Source organism: Orycteropus afer, unplaced genomic scaffold, assembly GCF_000298275.1.
Source record: "Orycteropus afer afer isolate SDZICR_OR568_19922 unplaced genomic scaffold, OryAfe1.0 scaffold00014, whole genome shotgun sequence".
Classification (NCBI taxonomy): domain Eukaryota; kingdom Metazoa; phylum Chordata; class Mammalia; order Tubulidentata; family Orycteropodidae; genus Orycteropus; species Orycteropus afer.
Genome location: NW_006921601.1, coordinates 8,391,371 through 8,410,269, shown reverse-complemented (window position 1 = coordinate 8,410,269; position 18,899 = coordinate 8,391,371). Strand labels below are relative to the sequence as shown.

The following is an 18,899-nucleotide window of genomic DNA, read 5'->3' as shown; positions in this document are numbered from 1 at the left end:
CCACTCGGAGGGAGATCTATGTAAGAGATCCTGGATAGAGTGGGAGAACAATGTGGAACAAAACTCAACATCATAAAAAAAAAAAAAGAAAAAGGACCAAGTTTGCTTGTCTGATAGAGCCTGATGGAACCCCTGAGATTATGGCCTCTAGCTGCCCTTCAGGTCTGGAATTGAACCCATTCCTATGGCTTCCAGCCAAATAAAAGACAGGTATATGAGCTGAACATTTATTTACATTAGGTAAATCAATCATGGGGGAATAGACAAGCTGTGTATTGACAGAGACAGCTCAGGGGACAGAAGTGCATGGGAGGGAAGGACACAGGGAAGAGGTAGCTATGGGCAGGAAGTGGGAAGGGAGCTGTTGCATTGTGGGAAATTGTAGTCAATGTCATGAGACAAAGTATATGTGAGCTGCTGTATGGAAAGTGAATTTGCTCTGTAAACTTTCACCCAAATCACAACAAAAATTTTAAAAGTATTTTAGTGATTAAGAGATGGGCTTTGAGACCAGATGACCTGAATTCAGATCCCAGCTCTGCCACTTGCTATCCATTAATTTATCTCTATTTAATTCTCTTTCTAACCTAAAGGTGAAAATGGTAATATCCTACTTACCCAGGGTTATTTCAAGGATCAAATAATAATATTGATGTAATAAAGCGCTTCCAAAAACTCAAAAACCAAACCCACTTCCATTGAGTACATTCCAATTCATAGCGACCCTATAGGACAGAGTAGAACTGTCCAGTAGGCTTCCCAAGGCTAGATACCTTTACAGAGGCAGACTGCCACATCTTACTCACCGCCATCTTTTCACTTAACAGCTGAACACTTTAACCACTGTGCTGCCAGGACCCTGTAAAGCACTTAGCATCCTTATATAAAATAGCAGCATATTAAATGGGAACTATTGTTATTATAATTATTTATTTTATTTCCTTCAACCAGGGGAAAAAAGGAAAAGCCATTTGCTGAACACCTAGACTCTGAACTATATACTTTATAAACATACCTGTGAAAATAAAGTACCTGTATAAGTTAAGTTTTTGCTACATAGAGAATTACCCCAAAATGTAGTGGCTTAAAACATACCCAAGCAAGAAACTGTTTACTACAGATAAGTATATAAGCACAAGGAAGCCATGCCTACCTTGCGTATTGGGTTATCCGACACTGGCTGGTAGCTTTCTAAGCTCTTCTTAATTCACTGTAGGCTAACCGTTATGGTGTACCAGCAAGGGATTGAGCCTCATCACTTCTGATGAGGATTAGGTAAATATTAGGCCTGCCACAGACTGTGTCCTGGGGCAAATATGGAGAATCTTGTCCTAGAAAGAGAACCTTGTTCTAGCAAAGACATTAATCCACAGGGCTCTATGGAGAGTAGGATCAAAGTACTGCTCCAAAACTGGGCAGAGAGAAAATGGAAGTGTCTTGATGTGAGGAATTTGAAGAAGGCACCATGGAGTAAGCCTGGATAAATTTCTTAGCTGAAGTTCAGGTGTTCCTTGAATCATTTATTCACATATTCATTTAACCAACTAATATGTCTTGACTATATGCTATGGGTCAAGCAGTAGGTTATGTAATGGGATATAATGTTGAGCAAGACAAACATGGTTCCTGCCCTCAAGGAATTTGGAATCTAGTGGAAAGTGGCCAGTGTGGTATTAGTCAGGCAGTCCCCAGGTTTCCAAGGAGATCCATTCCTAAGTGTGTCTTTAAGTCAAATTTGTAGCTGGATCGGAGCAGGTGCGTACAGTTCTTACTTAGCCTTTAGTTCAAGAAAGGGAACACTGGTAGTTAAAAGATTGGCCTGCTAACCAAAAGGTCAGGCGTTCAAACCCACCAGTTGCTCTGCCAAAGATGAGGTGACCTGCTTCCTTAAAGATTTATAGCCTTGGAAATCCAATGGGGGTTGTTATGTGTTGGAATCCACTCGATGGCAGTGACTTTGGTTTGGTTTTGGTTTTAGTGCAAGAAAACACTCAAAGGCTGTGAAGGTGATTGTGATGAAGAATTTGTTGGAAGTAGAGGTTGGTTCAGTGGTTTCGAAGTGAGGGCAAATTTACATAACATTAAAGGGCAAGTATGAGCTCTGCTGCCCCTAAGTCAGATGTTGGTAACCCAGGGACTTACCATATTACCTTCCTGGAATAGAGGGAGCCCTGGTGGTAAAACTTATTCTTAGCTTGGATTTGCCCTGCTGCTAAATACTGCGTGCCAGACAGCTAACACTTACTGAGCATTAACCATTCCTGTTGTTGTTGTTGTTATGTGCCATCAAGTCAGACCTGACTCATAGCAACCCCTCCTTGGGTTTCCGAGGCAGTATCACTACGGAACTGCTTCCCACCCTTCCTTCCGAGGAGTGGCTGGTGGTTTTGAACCACTGGCCTTCTGGTTAGCAATCAAATGCCTTAGGCACTATGCTACCAGAGCTCCTATTAACCATTCTATTCTATTTAATTTCCCCAAAGCCCTGTGAGGTTGGTGTCAATGCTATCTCCTGTTTTTACAGGTGAGTTAAATTACTAACATGAATGGCTGAATTGTGTCAAGTCACACAGCTAATAAACACTTGGATTTTAACCTAGGCAGTCTGGATCTGGAGTCCCTGGGTGGTACAAATCCCTTGGCTGCTAACCAAAAGGTTAGAAGTTGAAGTCCAGCCAGAGGTGCCTTGGAAGAAAGGCCTGGAGATCTACTTCCAAACACTCAGCCATTGAAGACCCTTTGGGACCAGTTCTCCTATGATGCACATGGGGTCACCACGAGTCAGAATCAACTTGACAGCAACTGGTTAGTTTGGATCCAGAGTCAGTATCTCTTGAATCAACTCCATCCCCACCCCCACCATTAGATCAAGTCCCCTTGGTATATATTTTCAAAGTCCCGTTTACTTTTTCTTAAGACCATATATCTCATTTTGTGTTCTTTTTTGGTCTGATTATCTGGTCAGGGAGTATAGCAAAATAGTGTGCCAGTCAGTTCAGGCTTCATTATGCTCCAGTAAAAAATGACCTCAAAATCTCAGTGACTTAGAGTGACAAACATTTCTCACTCATGCTATATGTCCAATTCTTTTCTGACTTTTTTTTTTTTTTTTGAGTACCTTGTCAAAAGCAGCTGATAATAACAAAGGAATTAAAGCACAAGCTCTTTTAAAAAAAAATTATTGTGATTTCGGTGAAAGTTTACAGAGCAAATTCACTTTCCATACAGCAGCTCCCATACACTTTGTCTCATGACATTGACTACAATTTACCACAATGCAACAGCTCCCCTCCCACTTCCTCCCCATAGTTACCTAATCTCTGTATCCTTCCCTCCATGCATTCCTGCCCCCCTCCGAGCTGTCTCACTGTGCATACACAGCCTTTCTGTTCTCCCATGATTGATCTCTCCAAGGAGTGTATCTACCTAATATAAATGTTCAGCTCATATGCCTGTCTTTTGTTTGGCTGGAAGCCACAGGAATGGGTTCAATTCCAGACCTGCAGGGCAGCTAGGGGCCATAGTCTCAGAGGTTCCACCAGGCTCTATCAGACCAGCAAACCTGGTCCCCTTTTTTTATCCCCCAAAATGATTTTGAGTTTTGTTCCACATTGTTCTCTCTCTCTATCCAGGATCTCCTACATAGATCCCTCTCTGAGTGGTTGACAGTGGTAACCGGGTACCATCTAGTTCTTCTGGTCTCATAGTCGTATAGGCTGTGGATCGCATGGTACCAGTCACTGCGACTAATTGTTTCCATCAATCTTTAGTTTTCTTCATTCTTCTTTGCTCTGGATGAGAAGAGACCCATCATTGCATCTCGATGGTAGCTTGCAAGCTTTTAAGATCCCAGTCTCTACTCACCAAAGTAGGAGGTGGAACAATGTTTTGTGTAATATATTATGCCAATTGAGCTTGATTTCCCCTGCGACCATGGTCCTGAGTCCACAGGTTCAACTACTTGGTCCCTCTGGGTATCTGGCTGTGACCAAGAAGTGACTACAACCTTGTCCCTTGTCAGCTCTACTATACCCCTGGGAATTCTTTTTTAATTTATTTATTGTGATTTGGGTGAAGATTTACAGAGCAAATTCACTTTCCATACAGCAGTTCACATATACTTTGTCTCATGTCATTGCCACAGTTTACCACAATGCAACAGCTCCCCTCCCACTTCCTCTCCCTAACCTCTTCCCAGTGTCCATCCCTCCATACTCTCCTGCCCCCTGAGCTGTCTCCCTGTACATAAGCAGCCCTTCCTTCTCCCATGATTGTTCTCTCCAGGGCGTGTGTCTACTTGAGGTAAATGTTTAACTCACATGCCTGTACTTTGTTTGGCTGGAAACCACAGGTGTGGGTTCAATTCCAGACCTGAAGGGCAGCTAGGGGCTATAGTCTCAGTGGTTCCACCAGGCTCTATTGGACCAGCAAACCTGGTCCCCACTTTCTTTTTTTTTTTCCCTCCAAATGATTTTGAGTTTTGTTCCACATTGTTCTCCCTCTCTATCCAGGATCTCCTACATCCCTTCTAAGTGGATGACAGTGGTAGCCGGGCACCATCTAGTTCTTCTGGTCTCATAGTTGTATAGGTTGCAGATCGGATGGTGTACCAGTTGCTAGGACTGATTGTTTCCATTAATTTTTGTTTTCTTCTTTCTTCTTTGCTCTTGATGAGGAGAGACCCATCGTTGCATCTAGATGGCAGCTTGCTAGCTTTTAAGATCCCAGTCACTACTCGCCAAAGTAGGAGGTGGAACAATGTTTTGTATAGTATGTCATGCCAATTGAGCTTGATGTCGCCTGCTACTATGGTCCCAAGCCCACAGGTTCAACTACTCAGTCCCTCTGGGTAGCTGGCTGTGACCAAGCAGTGACTACAACCTTGCCCCTTGTCAGCTCTACTATACAACACCTGGGAATTCTTACAGAATATACAAATACACTTGTAGAAACAATGTCTGCCAATCCTATACATGGTCTTGGGCACACTCCCCCCTGCATTGTTATTGTTCTTGTTATGTGCCATCAAGTCGGCCCTGACTCATAACGACCCCTCCTTGGGTTTCCAAGGCAATATCTCTACAGAAGTAGATTGCCCAACCTTCCTTCCGAAGAGTGGCTGGTGGGTTTGAACCTGACTGGTTAGCAGTCAAATGCCTTAGGCACTATGCTACCAGAGCTCCTCCCCGCTGCATAGACATACCCTAATAGTTCAACCAGAGCACCCATCTATCCATCTGTATATCAATGTTTGCCTTCACTGACAACATAGTGCTGCACGTGCAAAAGGATTCACCTTTGTTGTCTGTACCTCCCATACACTCGGTGTCTTCCTCTTCCTCAATGTCACCATGTTGACCACTCACATTTGGTACATTGCCTTTCTCTTCACCCGAATCAATACTTGTCTCTACCTATCTAACAGAAGCATGAACTCTTTTGCCGTATTATCAGCCTACTAGATAATTGTAAGCAACAGCTTTGCCAACTGCTTCACCACTACATGAAAGAAGTCACCATCTTTCCAGCCCCTCATGATGGTTTCCTCCCAGCCACTTCTTGACCTCAAAGTCAATGTCCTGTATTTTAGGGTTTGGCAGCCCCCTTCATCTAGTATTGATTTATCAGTCAGCTTATGCTAACGAGCCCAAAATCTCAGTGGCTTACAAGAAGAAATAATTATTTCTTATCATACTGCTTGGCCATCATGGTTCAGTTTCAGCTCTGTCTCATCTCCCTTTTTATGAAGCTAAAGGATCAACCTCCATTTGGGACATCGCTGGTCCAGTGACAGAGAGAAAGTGGTATATACCCTGATTGGCCAGCCTGTGTAACATGACCAGGCTGAGGCAAGATGCTGTTACAAAAAGGCAACTCAATTCTCATTATCTCTAGTATCCTTCAGGTTTCCTCTCTGGCTTGTTTCTGGTCTCTCATTGGTAATTGACTACTGCTCAACCCTTGGTTTCAAGGCAGCCAACCCGGGGAGACCCCTGTTACCCTGCTGTCTCTCTGACATAGACACAGGGACTCGTAAGAGAAACACGGGGCAGTGTGGTACAGAGCCCTGAGAGACATCAGGAGCTCAGAATGATTCAGAAAGAGGATAGAGCAAGGTAAAGTGTTGGGACTGCTGATTGGGCTAGCTAGGCTGCAAAACACTCCATAGATGGGGGTAGAAACAGAGCTGACGCCTGTGTGTCTCTCCCTGAAGCTGGATGCTCACGTGCTTAGCCTGACCTGGTTCCCTCCACCAGGGAAACAGGTTCACCAGGGGGAGCCCTGAGCCAAGGGGCCTTGCTTTACACATTTATGCTCTTCACAGTTATGACAGTATTTATAAATGTTTTCCATTACCTTTATATGCACCTAGTTCTGTGGCAGGTGAATGTAAGAGCATTTTGGAAATGACTGCCCTTCGTTCCTGATTTATCGTCAGCACACCGTGGCCTTCAGCTTGTAACTAACCTCTGTGTCGAGGGGTTAATAACCAATAACCAAACCCTTACATCATCCCACCCTGACTGCAGAGAGGCCTGCAGCTCCTTCTTAAGTAAAGTGGACAAAGAGCCCATGTCTTGTACACATTAGAGGCATCATAATCACCACCCTGTTAATTGAAATTTAATAAAGCGAAGCCCAGTCCCCTTCCACCCATGTGCCTGGCACTCTGCTTGCTGTTTCCACACTGCCTTCCCCAAAGGCCTCCTGACCAGTTGGACTCAGGTTAGGAGCAGTGGACCTTAACCAGCAGCCCCTCCCTCTAGGTTTTCTTGCCTTCCTATGGAGACTGGGTCACTACCTGCCTTGCCCTTGCCCTGGGGACAGACTAGATACTATCAACAGTTTAATGGGTACAGCAACTGCATTTTACTGGTCTCTACCTGAGGCCCAGAATGGCTGAAATGGCTTTCCTAAGGTCACCACTAGGAAATGAGGGGTGGAGATGTGGAGTGGAGACTCAGGTCTAGCTGACTCAAGAGCTCATGCTCTCTATCCCACCAGGACACCTTTCTCCTCCACCAGTGGTTCTCAAGGAACTCTGGTGGTATAGTGGCTAAGGCATTTGGCTGCTAACCAAAATGTTTGATGAATCAAACCTACCAGTCACTCTGTGGAAGAAAAATGAGATAGTCTGCTTCTGTAGAGATTTACAGCCTTGGAAACCATTTGGGGAAGTTCTACTCTGTCCTGTTGGGTCTCTATGAGTCAGAATCAACTCAATGGCAGTGGGTGGTTTAGTGGTTTTAAAGCATCACTGGGACCCACCCTTAGAATTTATGATTCAGTAATTCTGGGATGGGGTTCAAAAATTGGCATTGCTAACAAGATCCCAAGTGATGGTTTTGGGGGACCACAAACTGAAGCAATAGTGCTTCATAACCTCATGGCTACTCTCATTAGAATCTTAAAACAAATGCCTCTGCAGTTAGAGATTCTACTTGCTGCCCACAATGAGAGGGAAGGCTTACAACCCAGGAGGTTGTAGGTGCTGCCCACATATTTCTTCCCTAGGCTCTCTAAGTCTCCTTAGCAAAACTAGTCTTCAACCTTGACCACACATTACAATCACCTGGAATCAATCCCCATGCCTTAATCCCATCCCTTGTTATTTAGACTCTTGTTAAAGCCCCCCAGGTAATTCTAATGTGCAACCAAGGCAGCAACCACTGTCTTAGCTTGATTGCATTTAGGAATTTTTGATTCCTCTAGCCAGTTGCCATTGAGTAAATTCTGACTCATGGTAACCCCATGTGTATCAGAGTAGAACTGTGCTACATAGGGTTTCCATGACTTTGAACTTTCATAAGTAGATCACCAGGCCTTTCTTCTAAGACACCACTGGTGGAGTCATACCTCCAACCGTTTGGTTAGTAGTTAAGTGCTTGACCATTTTTGCCACCAGAGCTGCCTTTGAGTTCTTTCTCTCTCTCCCTCCTCAACCCTCATGTCAACTGTTCTCAGATCTTCCTCCTCTTCCAAGTCTAGCTCATACCCTCTCTTCCAGGAAGCCTGCCAAATTACAGTGGTCTAGCCCACAGCTTGGCCCTCTCTTCAATGATCTTTATCACCCCCTTATGTTGACACTTTGTAATCACCCAAATTACGTTAGACTTTTGACACCTTAGACTGTATCACACTTCCCTGTTGTGTCTCCTACCCCTTCTGAAACCTGGGCTTTTAATTCCTTGTTGGGCTACAGCAGTCATCCAAGATACTGATCCCTTGCAAATATCCAGAGAAATGAACACAGTGATTGAGAAATTACCTCAATCACTTTCCTCATGAGTCCACCCTGCAAATACAGTTGTTTTCTCCTCTATGGTGAGTTCCAGAACCTCTTATAAAGAGTGCCACAGAGGAGCTCTCCTCTTCCTACCCTCCTGACCACTCTCTAGGGAAAGGAAGTTTTCAGCCAAATATCACTACCACTGCCCCTCACTCAGCAAGAGTGTCTCTCCATGTCTCTAAGGTACCTCATGTCTCAAGGCACCCACAAAATAGGTCAGCAGTGTTGCCATGGAAACATCATATAATGAAGGAAATACAGCTGCTCAGAATTCATGTGTCTATTGTTTGGAGAGTCCCTGGGTGGTGCAAAAGTTAACTGCTGACTGAAAGGTGGGGGTGCTAGTCTACCCAGCAAAGAAGTCCTCAGAAGAAAGGCCTGATGATGCCACCTACTCTTCACTATCTCATTAGCTGACAGTTCACATACATGACATTAGTAAAACGTGATGGTAAATGTTATGTGTGAACTTGTCTGGTCATGAATCTCAGTGGCGTGGTAATATAATTTGGCAGTTATGTAATGATGTAGGAGCTCTGGTGGCATAGTGCCTAAGGCATTTGACTGCTAACCAGAAGGCTGGCAGTTCAAACCTACCAGCCAGCCACTCCTCAGAAGGAAGATGGGGCAATCTACTTCTGCAGTGATACCGCCTCAGAAACCCAAGGAGGGGTCCCAATGAGTTGGATCCAACTCGACAGCAGTGAGTTTGGTTTTAGGTTTGTTTTTTTTTTTCTTTTTTTGGTAATGATGTAATCTGGCAGTTATATGATGATGAAATTTGGCAGTTACATGTAATGAAATTTGGCGGTTATGAAATGATGTGATTTGGCAATTATGCAATGATGTAGTCATCCTCCATTTTCTGATGTGATGTGATCACCCTCCATTTTTGTATAACACCAATTTTCACTTAACAGTCTGGTCTTTGGAACTTAACCATGTCAATAAATAAGGAGTGGGTATACTTCCAAGATATCAACCACCAAAAACTCTACAGAGCACAGTTCTACTCTGACACACATGGAGTTGCTATGAGTCCGAATTGCCTCTGGCAACGGGTTTTATTGTTTGGAAGAAAACCGGAACCTCAGTTGTGCTTTGAAAATATTAGCGTTATTAAGTAATTTACCCAACTCCATATTACCGCCAGTTCCTAATTTGTTTAGGGGTTACTTCCTGCTTCTCTCTCTGGCTATCCTATCCCATCCCATGATTCTACTCAGCTTCTGCTCAGGTTGGTGATGGCTCCAGAATGTCCATAGAGAGTTAGGAGTGATTTAGGAATAGTAGTCTGGATGGAAGAAGGGAACTGAATGATTGAAAAAATGTAAATTGGCCATGTCAAAGAAAGCAAAGGACTAGGGAGTCTGGTGGAAGGTGGGGGCAGAAGGTTAAAGCCACTTATCCAAATGTTTGTAAATGCTGGTATAAGCTAATGAAGGTTTACTACCCCTTAATTTCCTCCCTCTGTTTTAGAAAAGTGGTTTACAAACTTTATTTTTCTTTGTAACATTTGTTCAAACAAAATGTTATATAAAAGCCAAAATGTTATATGAAAGGCCAAAAAAAAAAAAAAAAATCTGCTTTGCTTGGACTGGGAGATGGGCCATGGAACTGCACCCACCAGGTCTCCATCCTCCCAGACCTTGACTCCCCTCTGTGGCTCAGCTGGCTGAGCAGTCTGATCTGAAGGTCAGGGTCTGGATGAGGCGTGGTGCAGCAGCTCAGGAGGAGGGGAGGTCCTCCCAAGGGATATCCTGCCTAGTCTCCTGGGAGTGGGAAAAACAATCAGGGCTGCTTAATTCAGGGAGTGGGAAGCAGGCCCTGAACTGCCAAGAACTCAGCCTGCCTTGGAGCTTTCCTCTAGGCAGAGAAGGGAGGGAACCACTACCTGCCTGTGTACCTTACAAGTTTATTTTTAACCATTGTACCTTATTTCCTTAATACTTCGAAATAGAAGGTGACTACTGGTATGGAAATTATCTGGCAGAGGGCTTTGCATATAAGGGTACAAAAATATGTTTGTTTTCCTCCCCCTCTGCTCTCTCTGAGATGGTGGAACTTCCAGTGGCAGAGTTTCTGTCAGTGAAGTGATGTTTGCTATGTTTGAGGGGTAGATCCTGTGGAAGCCCATAAATTAGTCCCTGAGCAAGGCAGGTCTCATGCCTGCCAGAGAAAAAAGGGCTGCTGAGGATCCTCTGGCAGTTTGGTCCCTTGTCTCGGAGATGAGGTGAGGGAGCAGGGGGGACCCTCGCCCTCAAGTCTTTGTCTGGCCTTGGCTCTGTGGCCCTGAGAACAGGAGTGTGCAAGCAGGGGCCTGTGGGCTGCCTGGCTGGCTGTCTACTTTAGCTATTAGTTTTTACTCCTGCCCCCAGCGTATGAGAGAGGAAAATGGAAAGTGTGAGAGCCAATATACAAATGTGTTTATTCTTTTACCTCACCGTGATTTTTCTCTTTCTCTTGCAAGCATGGAATGCCTGCTGTCTGGTTTGTGGTCCTGCTGTGGCTGCATGGAGTTGAGTGGGAAAAGAGCTGAATCAATCATTTGCAGCTGAGGAGGAGCTAAGTGGTCGGGGATGTTGCACTATGCCCTGGAGGTCTGTAGAACATCCTCAGATAGGGTAACAGTTGGCCCTCAGACTTTGACGGGAGTTAAAGGAGGGATGATGCTGTGTCAGTACTTTGTACCTTTTTTCTTCTTATAGTCCCTTTAGTGAAACTTCCTCTGCCCCTCCACTAATCCCTTAGTTCAGACCTCCATCATTGCTCAAAAGGATTACAGTGCCAGACTCCTACGCCAGTGCCCCTGCCTCCGCCTCTACCCCTCCAGCCTAGTTACTGGAGCTGGAGTGATCCTAGAGAGGTAGGAAAGTGAGGTGAGTGGTCACAACTCTGCCTCTAGAGCCAAACTGCCTCAGCTTAAATCTCAACTACTGTTTACCAGTTGTGTGACTTTGGATGAGTTAGTTAATTTTTCTATGAGTCAGTTTTCTCATCTACAAGATGGGGGAATAATAGCAATTACTTAATAGAGTTATTAGGATTACATGAGAGAATGCATGTAACTCACTTCATGTCTTGCGCAAAGTGAAAACTCAAAATAGTCAAGCTTTCCTTGTTAGAGCCTAAGTCAGAGTTTCTCAGCAGTGACACTATTGATACTTTGAGCTGGATAATCTTTTGTCATGGGGTTGGGGGGAAAGCTGTCTTGTGCATTGTAAGATGTTGAGACGCATCCCTGATGTCTACCCACTAGATGCCAATAGTATTCCCCCTCCTCCACCAGTCATGACAACCAAAAATGTCTCTAGACATTGCCAAATATCACTTGGTGGGCAACATTGTCCTCGTTTAAAACTACCATGCTAGGGAGATAGCTTAGGGAGCAGGAATGCATAGGAAAGAAGGACACAGGGAAGAGGAAGGAAGTGAGAAGAGAGCTATTACATCGTGGGGAATTGGAGTCAATACACAAAACAAAATGTGTATGAACTGCTGTATGGAAAATGAATTTTCTCTGTAAACTTTCGCTCAAATCACAAAGATTTAAAAAAATAAACATAAAATAAATATTTATATAAATAAATATAAATATAAAAGGACGTTTGCCCCCACACACAAAAATAGATAAATAAAGAGTCAAAACAAAAAAAAACTGCTGTTCTAAATCACTTCTTCCTTAAGTTTTCAAAGTTCTTTGTCCAAAGCTCAAACATGGCCTGGAAGGTTGTTCATGGATTGACCCTTTCTCTGTTCTAATCTCATTGCTTTCCACTGCCTGTCCCAACCCCCAGCACACCCTGGGTTGGTCACACTAAGGCATCTACTGTCATACTAGCACCAATGCTCCATGCAGCACTAGCACCTTGTGCTCCAGCGTCTGGTTATGAGTTGGAATTGACTGGACAGCAGTGAGTTTGGATTGGTTTTGGTATAGTTACTTTCAGTGTACCTCAGCCTTCAAATTCCTCCAGTGGTAAACTTAGCTACCTTGTGCTTAGCATGAAATCTGGACTGCTGGAAAGTTTGTCTCCATGTTCCTGCTCCAACCTCAACTTTTAATAGTCTGCATACCATGTACTGTCTCTGCACTCGTAACCCTTCTTCCTCATAAACTTCAATTGCTGTGACTCAGTGTAAGGATCATAGAGGGGATATGTTTTTTGGTTCTTCTGCTTCAGCCTCAGTCTCAGCCAGGTCCTGTGTGTCTGAGACTCAGAGTGGGCTTTCTCAGCATTCCTTCCTGTCCCCCACTGGCAAAACAATTTCTGCCTCCTATCTAGGGCAGGGTCTAGTGCTTAGGCAGTTCCCTGCCCCTCCCCACCACCGTGGCATCTGAACTGGGCCTTGTATCAGTAAGCAAGAGTAGATTTTCTGACCTTCCTCTCAAGTGGCAAGTAGCTTTTGCTTAGTGTCAGCGTGGTAGGGTAGTGAGTTTTCTGAGCCTCACCAGTTGTTGTTGTTGTTTGCCGTCGAGTTGGCCCGACTCATAGCGACCCCTCCTTGGGTTTCCGAGGCAGTATCACTACGGAAGTAGGATTGCCCAACCTTCCTTCTGAGGAGTGGCTGGTGGGTTTGAACCGTCAGCCTTCTGGTTAGCAGTCAAGTGCTTTAGCCACTATGCTACCAGAGCTCCCGAGCCTCACCAGTAGTAGCCCCATTTGCCTAATATCAGGGCAGGGCCATGGTCTGGGAGGGTTTTTCACCCCTCCTCCAATGGTAGACATCCTCCACTTTATATTAAAGAAGGGGCTGGGGAATAGACAGATTTTATGCTATCATCCCAATGGCAGCTAATCACCACCTGTTACTCACAGAGGGCCTATTACATAGGTGGGCTTCTCTAGGTACTCCTGCTCCACTCTCAAACACAGGCAGGCTCTGCACACTCCCATCACTGAGGGACCCTCTTGTCTGATCCCAGTCTTTCTTATGAGCACCCAGTGGAGGCCTGTGGAAAGGAGCTGGAAAGTAGCTATAGTCTTCCGCTTGTGTCTGGGGCTCCCAGGGATTCCAAAGCCACACTAGTCCACATTCAACCTTTACATCTTCATTAAAATTTCAGCTCTCTTTACACTGCCTTTATAGTGACCACCTCTTCCTCTCATGCTTTGCCAAAGGTGAAAAAGCTCATGTGTCCTATCTCTCCTTAGCAGAGGTCATTACCCTTTGGACTTCAGTTCACCTGATTACCTTGGGACCTCGACATTCTGATGTTGTTATTGCGGTTAGGTGTGTTTGGTTGCAGCTCACAGTGATCCTATGCATAACAGAATGAAACACTGCTCAGTCCGATGCCATCCTCACAGTCTTTGCTATGTTTGAGGCCATTGTTGCAGCTACTATGCCAATCTATCTCCTTAAGGGTCTTCCTCTTTTTGGCTGACCCTCTATCTTACCAAGTATGGTGTCCTTCTCCAGGGACTGGTCCCTCCTGATGATATGTCCCAAGTATGTGAGATGAAGTCTTGCCATCCTAGCTTCTAAAAAGCATACTGGTTGTACCTCTTCCAAGATAGATTTGTTCGTTCTTCTTGGAGTCCTAGTATGTTCAATATTTTTTGCCATCACCATCATTCAAAGGCATCAGTTCTTCTTCAAACCAAAAAAAAAAAAAAACTCACTGCCGTTGAGTAGGATCCAACTCATAGCGACCCCTCCTTGGGTTTCCGAAGTGGTATCACTACGGATAGTAGATTGCACCATCTTCCTTCCAAGGAGTGGCTGTTGGGTTTGAACCACCAGACTTCTGGTTAGCAGTCAAGATGACTTAGACACTATGCCACCAGAGCTCCTAGTTCTTCAGTCTTCCTTATTCATTGTCTGGCTTTCGCATGCATGTGAGGGATTGAAAATACCACAGCTTGGGTCAGACACACCTTAGTCCTCAAGGTGACCTCTTTGCTTTTTAACACTTTAAAAAGGTCTTTGCAACAGATTTGACCAATGGTATATGTCATTTGATTTCTTGACTGCTGCTTCCATGGCCATTGATTATGGATCCAAGTAAAATGAAATCTTTAAAACTACTGTTCTCTCCATTCATCATGATGCTGCTTATTGACCCATTTGTGAGAATTTTTGTTTTCTTTATGTTGAGGTGTAATCCACACTGAAGGCTATAGTCTTTGATCTGTCAGTAAGTGCTTCAAACCCTCTTTGTTTTGAGTAAGCAAGCCTGTGTCATCTGCATATCACAGGCTGTTAATGAATCTTCGTCCACTCCTAATGCCATGTACTTCTTCATAGAGCCCAGCTCTTCAGATTATTTGCTCAGCGCGCAGATTGCGTCGTTCCAATAACCCACTGCCACCTAGTCGACTGCCACTCATAGCTAACCTATATGACAGTGTAGGACTGCCCCAAAGGGTTTCCAAGGCTGTAAGCCTTTATGGAAGCAGACTGTCGCATGGTTTTCCTGCAGAGCTGCTCATAATCTCAAAGTATGGACCTTTATGGCTAGCAGCCAAATGCCTTAACCACCAGCTCCCCACCCCTCAGAAAATTATTTTGTACATTATTCAGATTTTTCTCATTGTTGGGGTGGAGGTGATATTTTCTTGTGGTGGAGGTGATATTTTCTTGTGGCTTGAAAGGTCAGAAACAGAAGTGAAACTACCCTATTGTGTAATGAGTATTATTTTTTTAAATAAATTTTCTCTTTTAGAGCAATTTTAGGTTTACAAAAAATTGTGCAAAGAAAGTTCCTATGTATGTCCTCTACCATTGCACACAGTTTCTCTCATTATTAGCATCTTGTATTCCTGTGGTACATTTGTTACAACTGATGACAAACATTGATACATCATATTAGCTAAAATCTATAATTTATATTATAATTCACTCTTTGTGTTGTACAATCTCATGAGTGATTTCTTTTTTCACCTGACTTTTTTCTCCATTAAATAGAGAGCTCCTTGAAGACAGGAACCACTTCTTGTTTATCTCTATTATGAACAAGTGCCTCTCTTCAAGTCTGACAGGCTGTCTACACTAAATGTATCTTTTGCCAAGTGAATGCATGAATCGAATGAGACGTATATGTGCAATGATTCAGACTGTGCCCAGCAGGGCTTCTTAGCTCAGAAAGCATAGCTGGTGCTTGCAGGCCTGCAGGTGGTAAAATTGGGGCATCTTGTACAAAACTGTTTCCCATTTTTGTGTTCAGGCCATTTATTGATTCAATCCTCTATGAGCTGGGCTTCTGAGATGTCCAAGTGACAATTTGAGAGGATCCTCTTTGCCAAATCTTTCTCTGTGATCTGCTGGCTTCATGGTTACGTTACTCACTTTGTTGTTTGCTTTTTAAATAACAAACAACTGTCTGTCCCTATTATGATTTTACCAGACTTTGGAGCAATGAAGAGCTCTGGTGACAGCTGTACCAGATAGTAAGCACTCACATGTCTCTCAGAGCATCTCCCTCAAGCACTTCAGAGCCGCTAAGTGGATAAAGCTGATTTCAGCTATTACTGGGTGGCCGCTTGTGTCTGTGGAGTCTGCCCTGGAGATGAGAGTTAGACCTAGATGACAAGGAATAAAGAGAGGAGCGGGCATGACTGGGGTCCCTGACTCTCCTTATTTTGTAGCCCCACACCCCTGAGCCTCAGGAAATCTGGGTACTGACACACAGGTAAACAAGAACTACACTCTGTCCTGAGGAGACATTATGGTGTATTCAACTCAAGGGTATAAACAGGTGTGCATGTTTTGAAGCAAGGACTTGGAAGCAGGCTGAGGTTCCATGCTTCTGCATATTCAGGGTGATGAGTTTTCTATTTTTAAAGTAGCAAGAATCAAAGTAGGCACATGGAAGAAGTAGGGATAGTTCTTATATACGTGTGATTAGGGTCATTATTCCCCGATACATTGGTCTTCCCAAGTTGGCTATTGGCATCTCCGGGATGGAGACCATGACTTTCTCATCTCTGTATTAAGTCCAAGTTCAAAGTGCCAGGCTCTAGGAGCTATGTGAAACCTCCTTGACTTGGAAGCCCCCTGAAGCTAGAGACATTTCTTCACTCAGGCAGCTACTGGCTAACAAGCCCAATGTCAACAAATAAAATGGCACAAGATGCCACTAAACAACACAGCAGGCCATTGATTCAAGTCTATCGAAAGTCCTAAGATCGGCAGAGCATGGCAGGCTGCTGAACAATGACTCAGCTACATGCAGGGTTCGAGCGTGCCATAAGCTAGAGACCATTCCCAAAGCTGTTTCTTATATACAGGAAGCAGACCACATCCCTAAAGCAGCTACTCAGGTGCTTGTGGTAGATCCCAGCATGGAGTTGATTGCCAGTCTAATCATGGGGAGTAACTACCACCAGCTGCCCAGCCACTCAACCAGGCCCTGCCAAGTTGACACACAACCTTAACTACCACAGTTCCCCTATACCATACTTATACCTTTGAAAATTGTGCCTTCATTATACCCTCCTCCCTAACTTGAGTAACTCACCTGTTTCCTATTGGGGCTTTGACCAATACACTAGGTTAAGTCCCTGCTCTTGTTCTTATTTTCTTTTAGAAAAGTTTTTTTTTTTTTTTTCAGAACAGTTGTAATTTATAGAAATATTGCAATGATAGTACAAAGAGTTCACATATACTCTTGCATTATTAACATGGTACACTTTTTATAACTAATGAACCAATATTGATACATTGTTATTAAATAAGTTCATTTCCCTAGTATTTTTCTAATGTCCTTTTCCTATCCCAAGATCCCATCCAAGATACCACATTACATTTAACTGTCATGTGTCCTTAGATTCCTCTTGGGTGTGACAGTTTCTTAGACTTTCCTTGGTTTTGATGAACTTGACAGTTTTGAGGAGTACTGGTTAGGGTTTTCTTTTGTTTTGCATTTTTTTAATTGTTGTAAATGAATATATAATACAACATTCCCCTAAGACCTATTCTATGGGGGAGGGCCCCGCCTGGTCCTCCACCCTCCCTGGATGCCTAGAGAAACTTCTGAGGGTCAGGAAGAATATACTGATGAAGGACTAACCCTTACTTCCCACCCCCCTGCCTGCACTGCCCTACTCACCATCACAGCCCTTTTCATGCCCTGCACCCATGCTTAAAAAGTTCTTGTCAACCACCTCCTTTTACTAAAGCAAGAAATATGTCATTTTACCATCTTTAATTAATTAAAAATATTTTTCAATGAGAATTTTTAAACAGATTAAAATAGTAATAGAGACCATCCTGAACTCTTACCTAAAGAAAAATGTGGCATATTGGTTTACCCATGTGGCCTAATCATAGGGAGTTGTGTTCATTCCTTTAGTAAAAATAGGGAAAAGGACCCAGAGAACCCCATAACTTCCCACTCAGAGCCATTATTGGGAATCACTGCTCAGAGTTGAGTGCAGTTATTGAAAACTTTGAAGGTCAAGGGTCACATGGCTAGAGACCAGGGTCAGCAAACTATGGCCCACAGGACCACTATCTGTTTTTATTTTTTTTAAAAAAAGTGTTATTAGAAGATGGTCATTTGTCTGTGTTTGTACTACAATGGCAGAGTTGAGTTGACTGAAAGTGTCTGGCCCACAAAGCCAAAAATATTTGTCATCTGGCCCTTGAAGAAAAAGTTTGCCACCTCCTGCTCTACAGTCTTAGTACCAGTGGAAATTAAATATTACAATCTCTCATCCTTCAGGACTCTAAGCTCCAGCAGGCATGGTCTCGGTCTTTTTGCTCTGTATCTGTTGCATTGGCACATTGTCTTGGTATAAAATATTTGTGGAGGTAGGAAGGAGGTCAGTGAGTCGATGAATAGATGGATTCAAGCAGTGTGAGTCATGAAATCAATTTATAAGGTTATGACCATGTTGTTTTTCAATGAAAGAACAGAATGAAATGGGATGGAATAGAATAGATCAGAGTGCATTGCATGTGGTAAGGATATTTTATGTCCTGATAATGTTGGTTGATTGCAAAAGACAAACAATGTAAGGAATCCAGAGTCTACTTAACTGTGATCTCTTTGCCAGCCCCCTGGGGAGAATCCTCACTCATCTGCTCCACCTCTGGCCTTGGTATTCACCTCCTTTTCTCATTCTTTCTCCCTCCCTTGACTCCCAGAATGTGTACTACACAAGCAGTCAGCAGATTCACGTAGGCATTCTGAGCCCCACGGTCGATGACGATGACAACCGGTGCCTGGTAGATGTCAACAGTCGTCCACGGCTCATCGAATGCAGCTATGCCAAAGCCAAGAGAATGAAGCTTCACTGGCAGTTCTCTCAGGTAAGAGACCCTGGGCCCCAGGAACAGCAACAGGACAGGAAGACTGGAACAGCAGTTGCAGGGACTGGGGAAGGGTGAAGGGAAGAGAAGAAAGCACTGGAGAGGCTGTGACTCCAGGCCAATTCCCAGCATTTACTGAGCACCTACTCTGTGCCAGCATTTAATATACGTGAGCTTGTTGTCTCCCGAGGGAGGCTTTGAGGGAGAATACTATTATAATTGTTTCATTATCATTTTTTTTTTCTTTTCTTTTTTTTTTTTATTAGGATTTGGGTGAAGATTTACAGAGTAAATTCACTTTTCATACAGCAGTTCACATATACTTTGTCTCATGTCATTGACCAAAATT

The 18,899-nt window shown here is 43.8% G+C and overlaps 1 protein-coding gene across 1 annotated transcript in view; it reads left to right on the top strand.

Moving 5' to 3' along the window:
- The window catches only part of GALNT18 (polypeptide N-acetylgalactosaminyltransferase 18), a 440,243-nt gene that overhangs the window by 399,848 nt on the left and 21,496 nt on the right, over positions 1 to 18,899 (top strand). Inside the window, exon 9 of the mRNA XM_007956750.1 lies at positions 18,386 to 18,550. Coding sequence (XP_007954941.1) covers positions 18,386 to 18,550 — 165 coding nt within the window. The remainder of the gene's footprint in view (positions 1 to 18,385; positions 18,551 to 18,899) is intronic.